The 15814-nt window shown below is 49.1% G+C and overlaps 1 protein-coding gene across 2 annotated transcripts in view; it reads right to left on the reverse strand.

Annotated features, from left to right (window-relative positions):
* LOXL2 (lysyl oxidase like 2) overlaps positions 1–12907 on the reverse strand; it is a 47571-nt gene extending 34664 nt beyond the window's left edge. For both annotated transcript variants that reach the window (XR_003537330.1, XM_027703480.1), the window contains exons 1-3: positions 12795–12907; positions 3691–4105; positions 500–675 (exon numbers count right to left, since the gene is read on the reverse strand). Coding sequence is in view for 1 of the 2 variants with exons in the window: in XM_027703480.1 (XP_027559281.1) it covers positions 500–675; positions 3691–4042 (528 nt within the window). In the remaining variant the exon portion in view is untranslated. The remainder of the gene's footprint in view (positions 1–499; positions 676–3690; positions 4106–12794) is intronic.
* Positions 12908–15814: the final 2907 nt, after the last annotated feature.

The raw sequence follows: 15814 nt of genomic DNA on the forward strand, positions 1-15814 counted from the left end.
CAACAATCCAGTTTTCAGTTTTTAAAAATCCATTGTGGAACCCCAGCGATTTATCACGACTTATTTATTATCATTTATCCTTATTCTCACGCTATAAAAAAACCCTTTAAAATTCTTCTTTTATATATATATATATATAATATTCTGACCAGCTGAAATTGGGATTTGAATTTTGCACCTTTGCTTTTTAAACCTTTGCTTTTTAAACCTTTTTGCTTTTTAAACCTTTGCTTTTTAAACCTTTGCTTTTTAAACCTTTGCTTTTTAAACCTTTGCTTTTTAAACCTTTGCTTTTTAAACCTTTGCTTTTTAAACCTTTGCTTTAACCACCCGGCTCGGCTGGGATAAATAGGTGATAAATAGGTGATGGATTGGTGATAAATAGGTGATAAATAGATGATAAAGAGATGATAAATAGGTGATAAACTTCAAAGCCACAGCCATCCCTGTTCCCCAGGAGGCTCTGGCTCATCAGCTCCCGGTTTTTAAGTGCGTTTACCTCTATTTGATTAATCAATGAGTTGTCAAACTTGAAGCCAGGGATTCTCTTTTCACTGCAGACCACTCCCACGTCCTCGGTGTGTTTGCAGTCACTCACTCCCCAGCCATTGGAAGTACAGGCTGCCAGGGTGCTCTCCTTGCCAGTACAGTGGACATTGTCCAGCCAAATTTTCCCTGAAGGGCAAAGAAAATAGAGCTGAGACTCATGAAGAGGGTAAACCCGGGGTTGTGCTGGAAGCAGGGGAAGCTGCCGGGCTTTAACAGGGATTTCTGCTCAAATAAATCTGGATAAAGCAGCAGAGGAATGGTGGGAAGGGCTCTGCTCCACAGCTTTCCCCTTCCCTTATCCACATGGGAATATCCACCACCATCCCCTCCTGCTCCCGGGGGTCACTGCCCTGCTCTGGGCACAGCTCTGAGCACAAAATGTCCCCTGATTTGGCTGATGAGCCCCTTCCCCTCTAATCACACTCCCCCTCTCATCCCTCCTCTCTCTCCATCTTTCCTCATCAAATCCTCCTTAAACCTCCTGCAAGAGCAGCTCGAGCTTTGCTTAAATGCCTCGACTTCTAAAAAGCAAATTTCTGCACATCTCCAGCAAGCCCCTGGTGATTGGATCCCGCTGTTATTGGGGTGCTCTTGGAAAATAAAATGGCAGCTCCAGTTCCCAGCCTGTAATTATCATTTTCCCCTCCAGCTAAAAGCGTGTGTGCAATGCATATATATATATATTTATAAATAAAATATGTCTTTTTAAAAATCAGGTGCCTCAGAACTCCCTTCTAAGATGAACAGACAAAACCCAGCAGGTGGCACCTCCAAAATTCAGATTCTGTTTCCCCAAGAGCCAAAAACCCGACAGCACCTCCGAGATTCATCTTCTCCAAGTGCCTGTTTTCCCCCTGGAAACGTGCTGGGCACAGGGAATTTGCTCCCTGAATCACAGGCCAACAAGCAATTCCCATATTTTAGGGTGGAGGAGGATTATATTTTAGGATCTGGGTGATCTTGGAGGTCTTTCCCAATCTCAGTGATTCCAAAGTAACGTGTCCTTGGGACAAAAGTGCTGCCTGATGCCGGGAGCCACTGGGATATTCTGCAGCCATTTATTTCACTTGGTTGTCCCAGCTTTATCCCAGCTGGATCATCTCCCAAAAAAGGGGAGCAGCTCCCAAAAAACCTGGACCTACGTTTGGATGTGTCAGGATTTACCCAGCGCTGCCCTGGGATTCAGGGAAAGCTCATTCCCACTAAATCACGTGGCCAAGCCGGTTTGTTTTCCAATGTCACGGCCTCTTCCTCCCTTGGAAATCTCCTGCTCTCCCTCCCAGAGCCAAAATCCACAGGTTGGGAGCACATTCAAGGCTCCACATGTCAGTCAGTCCCTGCTCGGGCCTGTTTGCTCTTTTATGGGAAAAAGGGAGAGGTGTGAGGGCTGTAAAGTGCTAAATAAGAGCCAAAGAGCACGTTCAGTCCTTGCTGCAGTGGAAAGATCCCTCTGTGGGATACACCAGAGTGCCAGGCTCCAGTGTGGGCAGGAAAAAGACCTCTGCAGGTCGACACTGAGCTGCCAACACATCAAACCCCAATAAACCTGGTGGGTTGTCTCCTATTCCAGAGATGTGTTATTATTCCTGGGTTATTTCAGAGTTATTCTCTCTCAAACTCACTTAAAAAAAATCACTTTTTGACTGTAAGAACTCGCTGCTGTAACACACAAATATTCACCTTTCAAGGTCTTTGTTCAGCACATATTTGGGAACGAGGTGCAGTTTCCCACATATCCATCATGTGTGACATCAAAGAGCAAGAAAGGACATGGACAAGGAGGGACAGGACACAGGGAATGGCTTCCCACTGCCAGAGGGTGGGGTTAGATGGGATATTGGGAAGGAATTCCTCCCTGGGAGGGTGGGGAGGCCCTGGGAAGGAATTCCCAGAGAAGCTGTGGCTGCCCCATCCCTGGGAGAGACCAAGGCCAGGTTGGAGCAACCTGGGACAGTGGAAGGTCTCCCTGCCCGTGGAAAAACTGGATGATTTTAAGGTCCCTTCCAAGCCAAACCATTCCATGATTCCATAATGTACAATTTGGGGTGGGGATGAAGGGTTTTCCCCCAGCAGGAACAGCCTGAGAGAATCCAAAATGATTATTCCCAATATAATCCTGTATAGGATATGAAGTGTGAGACCCCTTTGGAGTTACAGACCAGTCTGTGCTGCAGAACACGATGCAGGATTTTCTGGAGAGGCTGACAGGGAAAAGTTTGGATAACATCACCCAGGCAGTGTGTTCAGAGCCTCAGGTGCTCAGAGGGCAAGAGGAACAGGAGGAAGGAGTGCTGAGAGGCCCTGTTTGACTCACTGCAGGGCAATGGAATTGTGAAGAGGGAAAAGAACCATCTGTGCATCACCAGCCCCGGGTGCAGCTGCAGAGGAACCTCCCACCCTCACCCAAACCTGCTGCTCCCACCCTGGCCCTGAGGGCATCATCCAAACCCTCCTGGAGCTCTGGCAGCCTTGGGGCTGTGCCCACTGCCCTGGGGAGCCTGGTCAGTGCCCAACCAGCCTCTGGGGGGGGAACCTTTATCCTGAGATCCAACCTGACCCTGCCCTGGCACAGCTCCAGCCGTTCCCTGGGTGCTGTCCCTGCTCACGGGGAGCAGAGATCGGAGCTGCCCACCCCGATGAGTCCCCCTTCAGTCTCCTCTTGTCCAGCTGAACAGACCAACTGCCCTCAGCATGACCCCTCCAGACCCTTCCCCACCTTTGGGCACTCTTTAACAGCTTTTGACCACTTATTTATGCCCCAAAACTGCCTCCATGAAGACTCGAGACCGCGAAGAAACACCACAACGCCTCTGACCAGACCGACCCTCTCCAAGGACCAGTGGGAGCTTGGGGACACCCCCCCCAACTCTGGAGCCACCTTATAGAATCATAGAATCATAGAATCAGCTGGGTTGGAAGGGACCTCCGAGATCATCAAATCCAACCCTTGATCTACTCTCGCTGCAGTTCCCAGCCCATGGCACTGATGCCACATCCAGTCTCTGCTTAAAAACCTCCAGGGATGGAGAATCCACCACTTCCCTGGGCAGCCCATTCCAATGGCTGAGCACCCTCCCTGGAAAGAAATTCTTTCTGATATCCAACCTAAACCTCCCCTGGGCACAGCTTAAAGACCTTTACCTTCTCCTTTGCCATACTTGGAGCTGGGCAGCCAGGACACGGCCTCCACGTAGCCCAGCTCCCTGCAGACCACGTGGGCGGCGTGGATGGAGAAGTCGTCGTCGCACACAGTGCCCCACTCTCCGCCGTAGAAAACCTCCACCCTGCCCTCGTTGTGCTTCCTCTTCTGCCCCGCCAGCCTCAGCTGGATTTTGGGCACGTCAGCCGGTCTCTGGGGGGGCTGGTAGGCCTGGGGAGGGGGCTCGGGGTAGCCGGGGAGGTAGGGCCAGTGCTCGTACTGGGCGAAGCTCAGCTCGGCGAGGAGCAGCACGAGCAGACAGTGGTTATGGGGGAGAGCCCGGGATCTTCCCATCCTCGGTGCTCCCAGTCCTCAGAGCCCGGCCCAGGCAGTGCAGGCAGGTGCTGTGGGGCTGTTCTGGAAGGAAATAAGAGTTGAGTGAGGCTTGGTAATGATACAACCTTTATATCTCTAAAGGATGACGCCGTGTCCGACTCCGTAAAGTAAATTATTTCTTGTGGGGTGGACGAACAAACTGGAAAAAAAACCAAAACACCAAACCCACCCCATTAAAACAATTTGTAAGTTTAGGTCAGCTTGCCAAACAATTTCAGCTGAAAAATCCATTTTCCCAGGGTAACATTCTGTTGGTTGGAAGTGCCAACAATTGATTTTCCTGTTCCTCTGCAAATCCAGGAGTTTGATGCCTCCAGAGAGTTACAGAAAACCTTGTTTCAAATCCTACCAGGACAGAACTGAACCATTTTTCTCCCACAGCTCCTTCGACAAAGAAGCCAAACCCACCAGTTAAACAGTGGAAAAACAGAAGGGGAAGGAAATATATTCTGATATGGGAGGCAGGGAGGGATTTATGCAGAAGCCTGTTTTACCAATGTGATAAATGACTTATTTCTGTTCCTGCTGTAGAAAATCAACATGTTACTGGACACAGACACTTGGCAGAAGTCTTGGATGATCATGTCCCATGGGATAGTGGATAATGTCTCCAGTTTTTGGTTGCTAAGTCTGGATAGGGAGTTATTGCCATCCAAGTGCTCCATCCTTAAATAAGCTCAAGTCATTTAAGGTGTGAACAGGCGACTTCTCCCGAGAGGAATTCCATCCAGGCCCCGTGCAGGGTTTAAATCCTGGTCTTTTCCTGCCTCCTTCCCACTCCTGTCCTCCCCCAGCCTCCATCCAGGCACATGGAGTGGTCAAGGAGCACACGTGGGGGGTGAGGATTCCATAGTTTCCAAGTGAAGCAATGCCAGAGCACAGTGGGAAAAGCCTCCCCAGACCTTTAAAAGCTCCATTATTTCCTGGCAACCACCGAAGGGGGAGGGAGGAGAGGTGGAGGACTTGGCTCCAGAACCAGATGTCTAGAAACTCAAACCCACTGCTGGGTCTGACTTATCCCTAAAAAAACCACCAGGAAGTCACATCCTCACAGAAAGACCCGGCAAAATACATTAACCAGCCCTTGGTGAGGAGGTGGATCAGAAATCCCGGGCAAGTAGCCCAGAATTCCAGAGCCATTAGTCCAAATCTCAGCTCCAACACTGACCCCGGGCAGGTCACATCCAGGGCTGTGCCTCAGTTTCCCCGTGTGTTAAACGGGGCTGGAATTCTTTGGGAATGAAAGGCATCTGCCCAAGGAATAGGTGAATTAACCAGAAGCACGTGGGTTAAAAATCCAGCAGTGGATATCAGGAAAAAATTCACAGCAGTGAATATCAGGAAAAGCAAGAGGAGACTTTACAACAGGTCTAATAAATCAGGATGGGGGTGGAGGGGGAGAGGGGGAGAAGATGGAGCAAAATGTTCTTGGAAAATAAACCTTTGGTGCAGAGGAGCCAATTTTTTTTGTGGGTCAGGAGGTGAGACTGAGAGAGGGGAATAAAATCAAGTCCTGCCCCCACGTCAGAGGGAGCTGGAGGGGGAGAGAGGAAGGAAATACAGCTGATATTCCCTCCAGCAGCAAGCAGAGGGGGTTTCCCAAAGGAAATGCAGTTGGCAGGGCAGGATCCGTGTGTCCTGTGGAACAACAGGCACTTCAGCACCAGGCAGACACCTCTGACTTCAATCCCCACCAGCACTGGCTTCCAAACAAACCTATCCTGATGTTTTTCATGGATACAAGATGAGTTTTTAGCCCAGGGGATAAACACGGGCGGGCAGAGGGATTGTCATGGATGTACAAAAAATTCCAGTGATCCCCTCAGATCAGGACACATGTTACTTGTGGGGGAAAATACCAAAGGGGAGGTGTTCAGCTGCCAGCCCAGCACAACCACGAGCCTCATGCTCCTCAGGAAAAGCTGGTTTTGGGTTTTCATCTTTCAAACATCTGTTTGGATCTGCTTCATCTGCTGTGGCTGTTGTTTCTTGCTACTGCACAACCAGCATCTGTAACAACACTGATCAAAATCTGAGCTGGGCTGCCACAATCTCTCCCCCCAAAAAAACTGAGGTGAGGAGTAGCAGGGCCCTGGTTTAGCTGCAAACTCACATCTGGGTTCCTAAATAAGTCATAATAAAGCTTTCCCAGGCTTGTCCCACATGGCATAAGAGCACAGAGCTCTGTTTATATATATTTGTATTTATGTTTCTGGGACCTTCTGAAGCAGCTGGATGGTCCTGCAGCCACAGGAAGGATATTTGGGAAGAAAAAGGGCAGCTTAAGTGGTGAGTGACCTCCCAGTCAAGCCCTCCAGAGATAAGGTGACACACTGACCTCATCAACAGAACACGCCGAATTCCCCTCTGGGTCACGGTTTTGTTTTGTTTATGAGCCTCCAGAAAGCTCAAAGCAAACCAAAACAGAATATTTTAGAGGGGGAAAGGAGGAACAAGCAGCACATAAAGCAGCAGGTCTCACCCAGCTCAGGTGCCAAGGCAAACAGTGCCCGGTGCCAGCCCCGGGTGAGGGGGTCCCTCGGGATCAGGGGCCAAGGAGCAGCTCCAAAGGGCTGTGACCTCCACTTTGCAGAGCTCCTCCTGCTCCAAGCAAAGCTCTCCAGAGTCCTTTCACTCAGGGACTCGGGCCAAGAGACACAACAATCTGGGGAAACCTTTTGGGAAGGGATGGGATGGTTCCCGGCTGAGAGCTGTGCTCCCTCAAGTGTTAATGAACGGAGCAGGCAGAGCACTGCCAGGGGCCAGAGCCTTCCCAAAAGCCCCAGCACGGGGAGATCCCAGGCTCCAGGAGCAGCTGGAAGGGAGGGGAAGGTCACAGCAGACTTCAGGGTTGTTTTAATTGATCCCCAGATTAGTCGGGGAGAAGCTAATTGAGGCTGTAGTAAATATTGTGGGGGTAATTCTTCCTCTTGGCAAAGCCTGGCTGAGCCAGGCTCCAAAAAGGAAACTGCAGGAGGGTTTGCTTTTGTTCCCTAAAAGCTTAGGGACTTGGGAATGGTGGAATATCCTGAGTTGGAAGGGTGGGACTAAGAAAGCCCCCCATTCAGCACAGGGGAGGGAGGGTGAGATTCCCTGCTCCAGAGAGGGAAGGGCGAGCAGCAAAAAGGAATTTTAAGAAGCCTGTGTGAATGAGCACATTCCCAAACCTTCACTGGGGGCACACTGAGCACATTCCCAAACCTTCACTGGGGGCACACAAACCTGGAGCTCGGGTCCCACAGCATCGTGTCCCATCCTGGTCGGGGTCAGGAGGGGCTCCTCCAGGGGCAGGCACTGCAAACCCACTCACAAATCCTTTTCCACCTGCAAAAGTGCATCCTGGAGGAATTCCCTGATTTCCTGGAGGAGATCAGGGCAGCAGGAATGCTTCAGGAGACAACACAGCCGTGTGTGTGTGGAGCAACCACCGACAGCTTTTCCTGCAGGTCATGTCTCCATCTGCTTCCAAACTGTCCCTGCCCAGCAGACAAAGCCTTCACAGTGTCTGCCCAGAAATAAAACCTTCCATTCCCACAGCTCCTGTCTGTGGAGGTGCTCAAGAGGGACTATTCACACCGAGGCACGTTGTCAGGAAAAGCTGAATCCCGAGGAATTTGTGCACAGGAATGTTCTGGTGTTTCCAGGAGGAGCAGCCCAGGTACAAAGGGGAAAGTTCAGTAGCACCCAGGGGAGCCTCCCAGGGCTACAGGACTGAAATGGGGTCTCAGGACTGGGCAGGAGGGACACCTGGGAGTTCTGGCATGGGAGAGGCTTGGTCACCTCCTGGCTGGGGGATTCCCAGCCCTGGAAGTGTCCAAGGCCAGGCTGGATGGGGCTTGGAGCAACCTGGGGCAGTGGGAGATGTCTCTGCCCGTGGCAGCTTTAAGGTCCCTTCCCACCCAAACCATTCCATGGCTCTGTGATCCAAACCATCCAGGTCGGTTCTCCCTGGGATCCCAGACCCAGCAGGAACACAGGACTGGTCCAGAGCACTGATAAAGCAGATTTTACACCACTTCTTTCACTCCACAGCACAACAGCCGAGCAAATCCGGGATTTATTCTCCCCTGGCTTCTCCTCAAATCTCCCTCCTCAGCTCCAAGGTGTTTTACAGCACCAGTATCAAACAAAACCATCATTGCTCTTCAGCTGCAAGGCTGGTAATTCAACCCCAGACTCACTTGGAGTGTTCCAAGAGCAGGGACAGGGTCAGACAGGAGCCAGGGGCACACACACACTTCTGGAGGCATCAGAGGAGCCACAAGAACAAAACTTAACACGGAAAATATTTCAGCAAACCCACTGCCCTGCTGCTGTGACCAAGGTTTGCACACATTTCCCCCCCTCCCCCAAGTCTCAAAGCTGCCTGTGCTGAGCTCCCCAAGGACAAATCCAGGTTTAAATTGAAGGAGGTTTGGTTTGGGCTGGATTTTCCCTTTATTGTAGGGCTCAGTCCTCTCCTCACACCCTCTAATAACCTCCAGATTTATTAATGACGTCACATTCTATATTTTGGTCTCTCCATTCAAAAGAATCCAAGACACAACATTAAAAACTCTCTGGAATAAAGGCAGTGGAGAAGCCAGGAAATACTCCAGGTCTCCTGGCTCTCCATCCTGGACTCCAGGCTATCAGATGACACTCCAGCACCACATTAACATGTCATTTAAGGCTTTGGGGCATGTTTCTGGTGGATGCTGACTCAGCCCTTTGTGAGACTCCAGGCTTGGGTCTGGAAGGGGACAGAGCAAGGCTGAGCAGGAACCAACAACAGGTTCAGTTCAGAACAGGATCAGCACAATCCTGGAAGGGTTTGGGTTGGAAGGGACCTTAAAGCCCATCCAGTGTCACCCCTGCCATGGGCAGGGACACCTTCCACCAGCCCAGGATGCTCCAACCTGGTCTAGGACACTTCCAGGGATGGGGCAGCCACAGCTTCTCTGGGAATTCCATCCCAGTACCTCCCAGGGAGGAATTCCTTCCCAATATCCCATCCAACCCTGCCCTCTGGCAGTGGGAAGCCATTTCCCCTTGTCCTGCCACCGTATAAAAAGTCCCTCTCCCTCCTTTTAAAAGCCCCCAAAAGCTCATAATCCCGAGCTTTTCCTTCTCCAGGGACTCCACCAGGTGAAACTAAAGAGTCCATTCATCACCTCCTGAATGAAAATCTGGATCCTACAGAGAAAAAAAAACCCCTTTTTAGCTTCCCCAGAGCCCCCAAACAACAGAACAGCTCAGACAGAACCAGCAACATCCTCACCCAGACAACAAAGGGCTGGTGGCTGGGAGTCCTTTGTGCCTGGAGATCCAGGAATGCCTCGGAGGATGGGACAATTATCCCTCTGGCTCTGGGCCAGGAGCACCAGACAGTTGGTGTTCAGCCACTTGAAACTGGGAATCCCACACCCTGCATTCCCAGCTCCACACTCCAGTGCCCAAAGCTCATTCCCCGGGCACGGCCTGGCATGGGAACGGGAATTCCCACTTCCATGGGAGCAGTTCTCTCCCAGCACAAGGGCAATTCCCGCTGGGAAGCTCTCCAGGATCACTGAAATGAATAAAGACCCCACCACTCTCTTGGATAAGAGCTTGGATACCTTCTCCCATCATTCCAAGAGGCTCAGCCCTGCTGCGGGTGCCACTTCCAAGGGTTAAATCCCCCTGGATTAAAATCCCCTTCTTGTTCACACCCTCAAAAAAACTAAGCCCTAAAGGACCAGATACACCAACAAATGGCAATAAATCCGTGGGAGAAGGGATGTGGATCCTGACAACTTCCAGGCTCCAGCTGCAGCTCCAAGGACCTGGTGCTGTTCCCTCAAGGAACCAGAACTCACCCAGTTCATCAGGAACTGGACTTACAGGACAAAGGGGAATCAGTTCAAACTTAAAGAAGGGAAATTTAGGTTGGATATGTGGAAGAAATTCCTCCCTGGGAGGGTGGAGAGGGGCTGGGATGGAATTCCCAGAGAAGCTGTGGCTGCCCCTGAATCCCTGGAAGTGTCCAAGGCCAGGTTGGAGCAACCAGGGATAGTGGAAGGTGTCCCTGTCCATGGCAGGGGGTGGAATAAGATGACCTTTAAGGTCCCTTCCAACCCAAACCAGTCTGGGATTCTCCAATTCCCAAATACACTTCCAGGACAAACAGAAAAAGTGATTTTTTTTCTTTTATCTGAGCAGTATAAATTCTTTAATTAAAATGTAATTATGATGACCAAGCAATCTGTAGTACAACCAGCAGTGGCAACTATACATACACACACACACACACACATATATATATATAATGATTCAATTCTCTTTCCATCAAACACACAATCAGTTCATGACATACAGAAATTAGTTCATTAATAAAGACCCTACAAAAAGGTACCACAGCTGCCACACACTCACAGAACCAGAAAAACATCTCCATGATCCAAGTTTGAGGAGCATCAGCAACTCCCAAATATCCTCCAAGAAGGAGAGTGCCTTTAGAGAGATAAATAGGTCCTTATAAATATACCCTTATAAAGATAAATATACCCTTAGAGAGACAAATATATCCTTATAGAGATAAATATATCCTTATAGAGATAAATATAACCTTATAGAAATAAATGCATCCTTCTGGGGATAAATATATCCTTACAGAGATGATAAATAATTTTCCTACTACACTCCCAGATTTTTAAGCCAGGATCTTTCCCTGGAATGGCACGAAGTCCCTGGGGTTTAGATCCCAACATCCCAAGTTTTGCAGGTGGATCCGAACACCCCCCGAGGAGGAGGAGATCATTCCTCACCCCCCTGGGGGATGCTGTCTTAATTAATGCCCCCTAATCCCCCGGTGGGACAGATCGACTCCAAACCAGCGCCGTTGTTATTCCTGCGGGACATCCCTTGGAATAACAAACTTCCACTGGCATCCCCGGGGATTAGGAGTGGTACTTTTCCTCCTCGGGGGGGTTGTTTTTTTGCAGACGGGTCACAGCAAACCACACGTGGCCCCCTGGAGCATCTCAGAGAGGGCTCTGCAACCCCCCCGAGCTGGCAAATCATCCCAAACCACCCCGATCCCGGGAGCCGAGAGCTCTGGTTTTAAATCCCACCAGGAATGGTGTGAAACCGTTCAGGAGGAGAAAGAAAGAAAGGTTAAAATAAGAATAAAAGCAAGAAACAGAAAGAGAAACAGGAGGGGAGTTGCTGGTGCTGTAAAGACAATGAATTTAGGAGTCAAACTGCGGATATAAAACCCCAGAGCTCATTACTAGGGAGGCGTTTTGGGGTTTCTTACCTTGGAAAAGGACGGAACTTCCAGCGAAATGTATGGATTCTCCATTAAATCCCCCTGCTGAAGGCAAGGGCATCGTCCTCTGCTGCATCACCAAAGCTCTTCAGCCTTGGGGGCTTTTCCAAGCTGCTAAAACTCCCCTGAAGTTCTTTGCCCTAAAAGTTCTCATCCCTGAACTCCCAAAGCTCCCCCTGGGTTTGACTGGGGAGCAATTTTGAGCCTCATCACAACCTGGCTGGAGTATTAAACACCACATTAATTAATTAAACCCATTTTTGGGGGTGCTTCCCAACTCCACCCTGCCCTTGGAACACCCGGCACCCCACGGGCAGGGGGGAGGTCTCAGGTCAGGCTTAAATTCCATTTAATGTCCTTTAACTGCTCTCTACCCTCCAACCAAGGAAATTCCACCTCTGTGGGTGGTTCAATCCAGGGCAAAACTGGGGAGGAGGAAGCCTAAAAGCGATTTTTTTCCAGCCTGTGTCCAGGACACGTGTGAGAGCACCTCAGTGGCATCTCCAAGAGCTGATTCCAGAGAGAATAAACAGTTTTCCTGCTGCACTCCCACGTTTCTGAGCTAAGAGCTTTCTCTGTAGCGCTCTAAACTATCTTTAGATCTCTTTTTTATCTGCACAGAGTAATATCCGTTGAATTAAACGACAAAAATCCCTTTGAGAGAAAGCAGAGTTGTTCGGGAAGGGGCAGGACCCAGCCTGGGCTGGATGGAACATCCCGAATTTCTGCGGTGCAGCTTTCCAGGTGGATACCCCGGCACATCCCGGAGTTTTCCCGAAAACTACCGCGATCGCCGCGCTAGAAAACAGCCTTAAAAAAAAAACCCCAAAAAGCTTCTGGGAGCCCGAGAGCTGCTTCGCGAGGGGCTGCGAATCCCAAGCCGTGACAGCGGAGAAGTTCCTTAATTAAGGACACATTTTGCACCTTCTGCCAATGGGAAACATCTGCGCTGGAGCTTTTTTTTCCCTCGGCAAGAGCGGAGTTGTTGAGAGAGGAGAATTCAAACTGCCTCCCCGGCTTAGCCGGGTAACATTTACACAATGGTGATGGCATGTGCTGGAGCTCTCCGCTCGAAATTCAGCATATTTGGGGAAAATACTGCAGAAAAACGCACTGCCTGGACTTGCAGGCAATTTGCAACACGTCTTTTTTTTTTTTTTTATATTTTATCCGGACGTGCAAAGAAGGGAGAAAACCCACAACATGTTTAAAAAGCGACGCTGGGTATCTGTGCCATCCCACCCCTGCCAAATCCACTCTCAGGGGACGGGAATTAGAAGAAATATCTATTTTTTTCCCCTCAGAAAGGAAAAAAAAAGAAGGGAAATCAAACTTTCAGCCCCGGAGCAAGAGAGTTAGAAGTGTTTAAATTAATCATCTGTAGAAATAACAGCGAGTCGTGGCTCCAAGGGCTGGATTTACCTGGGAATTAGTGGTCGGCTGTGCTGGGGGGAACCTCTGCCCCGTCCTGCTTCATGGAGTTCTCCCGGCCGGGCTCAGGGGTCCCCTCGGCGCTGGAAAATATCCCGCAGCCAGGGAAAAATGCTGCGAGGAGCTGCTGCTTCCTGGCCAATTTGAGCGGAGTTACTCAAGCAAACCCCTCCCAAGAGCCGGCCCCTCTCCAGCCGCTCCAGCGCTGGAATCGCGGGCTCGTCCTGAAATCCGAGCGCTGGGAGAGGGAGAGAGAAGGGATGAGGGGGCAGATCCAGGCGGAGCTGCCCGGGAAGAGAAATAGGAATATTAATATTAATGTTTTCCCGGGTTCTTCCCAGAGAACAAATATTGAGGATTATATAGAGGATTAGGAATATTCATGTTTTCCCAGGTTCTTCCAAAGAACAAATATTGAGGATCAGGAAAATTAATGTTTTCCCAAGTTCTTCCCAGAGAACAAATATTTAGGATTATATTTAGGATTAGGAATATTAAGGTTTTCCCAGGATCTTCCCAGAGAACAAATATTGAGGATTAGGAATATTAATGTTTTCCCAAGATCTTCCTAGAGAACAAATGTTGAGCATTAAGAACATTAAGATTTTCCCTGATTCTTTCCAGAGAACAAATATTGAGGATTAGGAATATTAATGTTTTCCCAGGTTATTCCCAGAGAACAAATATTTAGGATTATATTGAGAATTAGGAATATTAATGTTGTCCCTGATTCTTCCCAGAGAACAAATATCTAGGATTATATCAAGGATTAGGAAAATTAATGTTTTCCCAGGATCTTCTCAGAGAACAAATATTGAGGATTAGGAATATTAATGTTTTCCCAGGTTCTTCCTAGAGATCAAATATTTAGGATTATATTGAGGATTAGGAATATTATTGTTTTCCCAGCATCTTCCCAGAGAACAAATAATGAGAATTAGGAATGTTAATGTTTTCCTAGGTTCTTCCCAGAGAACAAATACTGAGGATTAGAAATATTAATGTTTCCCAGATTCTTCCTAGAGAACAGATATTGAGGGTTATACCAAGGATTAGGAATATTCCTGTTTTCCCAGCATCTTCCTAGAGAACAAGTATTGAGGATTAGGAATATTCATGTTTTCCCAGGTTCTTCCCAGAGAACAAGTATTGAGGATTAGGAATATTCATGTTTTCCTAGGTTCTTCCTAGAAATCAAATATTGAGGATTAGGAATATTAATGTTTTCCCTGATTCTTCCCAGAGAAAAAAATATTGAGGATTAGGAATATTATTATTTTCCCAGGTTCTTCCCAGAGAACAAATATTTAGGATTATATTAAGGATTAGGAATATTAATTTTTTCCCAGGTTCTTCCCAGAGAACAACTATTGAGGACTATATAGAGGATTAGGAATATTAATGTTTTCCAAGATATTCCTAGAAGAAAAATATTGAGGATCATATCGAGGATTAGGAATATTCCTGTTTTCCCAGGTTCTTCTCAGAGATCTTCCATTTGCTGTGAGTGTGAGAATAACAAAAAAGCAGCAGGTTTGGAATCTCTGTTACAGAGAAGATCCTGAAATTTTGTCTTCTGACCCAGTTTTGTACAATGTTCCCAAAAGGTAACTTTGGAAGGAATATTCCCATTTCTTCCAGTGTATTCCTATTTTTATGGGATTTTCTAGCCTAGCCCAAGGCTGCTGTCTATAAATACCCTTTGGGGTCAGTCCTGCACACCAATCTCACCTTAATTCTGTTAATTATGTTTAAAAACTCCAGGGCTAAATGCACATTTCCACCAATGCAACCCCAAACCCTGCAAGAACAGGACCCTCAGACTTCTCCCAGCCTTTCCATTACTTCCCAAACATGATTTACCCATTTCAGGGAATTCCTGCTTCCAGCTCAGAGCCCAAATCCATCTTCCCAACCCTGGGAAAAGCAGGTTTTGCTCCGAGTTCCAGCTGCTCTGGCCCTGCTGGGCAGCAATTCCCACCTTTTCTTGGGAAGGGAACTTGCACTGGACTGGGAAGAGATTGGATATATGGAAGGAATTCTTCCCTGTGGAGGTGGGGAGGTCTCTGGGATGGAATTCCCAGAGAAGCTGTGGCTGCCCCATCCCTGGAAGTGTCCAAGGCCAGGTTGGAGCAACCTGGGACAGTGGAAGGTGTGGAAGGGGCTGGAATGATATTTTTAAGGTCTCTTCCCACCCAAACCACTCTGGGCTTCCAGGGGGTGGAACTGGGTGGGATTTAAGGTCCCTTCCAGCACTAGGAATGCTTGGGAAAGAGGGAGAAACCCTGCACGTTGGAATCAGCATCCTGAGCAGCAGCAGAGGGTGGATCCAGCTGGACTCACCCGGCTCAGGGACATCAGGGGAGAAAGGTGGCCCAGAAAAACTCCCCAGAGCCATCCCAGACTGGCAGGAAGCTGGAAGGAGTTTGGCCAAGGGAAGGAATGTGTGAGTGTCTGCTGGGCAGGGAATGGAGCAACGGGAGAGCCTGGCCCAGGAATGCTGAGCCCAGAGCCCGGGTCGGGTGAGGATAATGCCAGGGAGGCTTCCAGCTGATGGAAGAGCTCCCTGCTTGCATCAAGTGAAACATTCAGCAGGAATCCAGCAAAGCTGCTCGAGGGAAAACGCTGGATGCAGGGAATTTGCTGCCCCCTTCATCCCGCAGCTGGTTAAGACCGAGGGAAAAGAGCTTAAGGAAAAACAAAAATGTGCTTGAAAACTTCTCAAAATCGCAGAGAAAAAGCCACAGAGGGAAAAAGCGCTGCCCAGGCTGGATGGGCACCATCTGAGCACGCCAACAGACAGCCAGGGGAGCCACTGGGCAGGTCCTTCACCCTGAAGCATAACAGTGGGCACCAATTGTCAGCACCCCATGACCCCCCATGGGGGTATTTCCACCCCAAACCCTCCTACAGGTCCCAGCTCCAGCTGGATCCATCTCCTGCCCACACACAGCCCAGGTCACATCCCTTGGTTTGACAGGAAGCTGAACATGAGCCAGAGTGTGCCCAGG

This window comes from Neopelma chrysocephalum, unplaced genomic scaffold (assembly GCF_003984885.1).
Source record: "Neopelma chrysocephalum unplaced genomic scaffold, ASM398488v2 Primary Assembly neopelma1_232, whole genome shotgun sequence".
In the NCBI taxonomy this organism is placed as follows: Eukaryota; Metazoa; Chordata; class Aves; order Passeriformes; family Pipridae; genus Neopelma; species Neopelma chrysocephalum.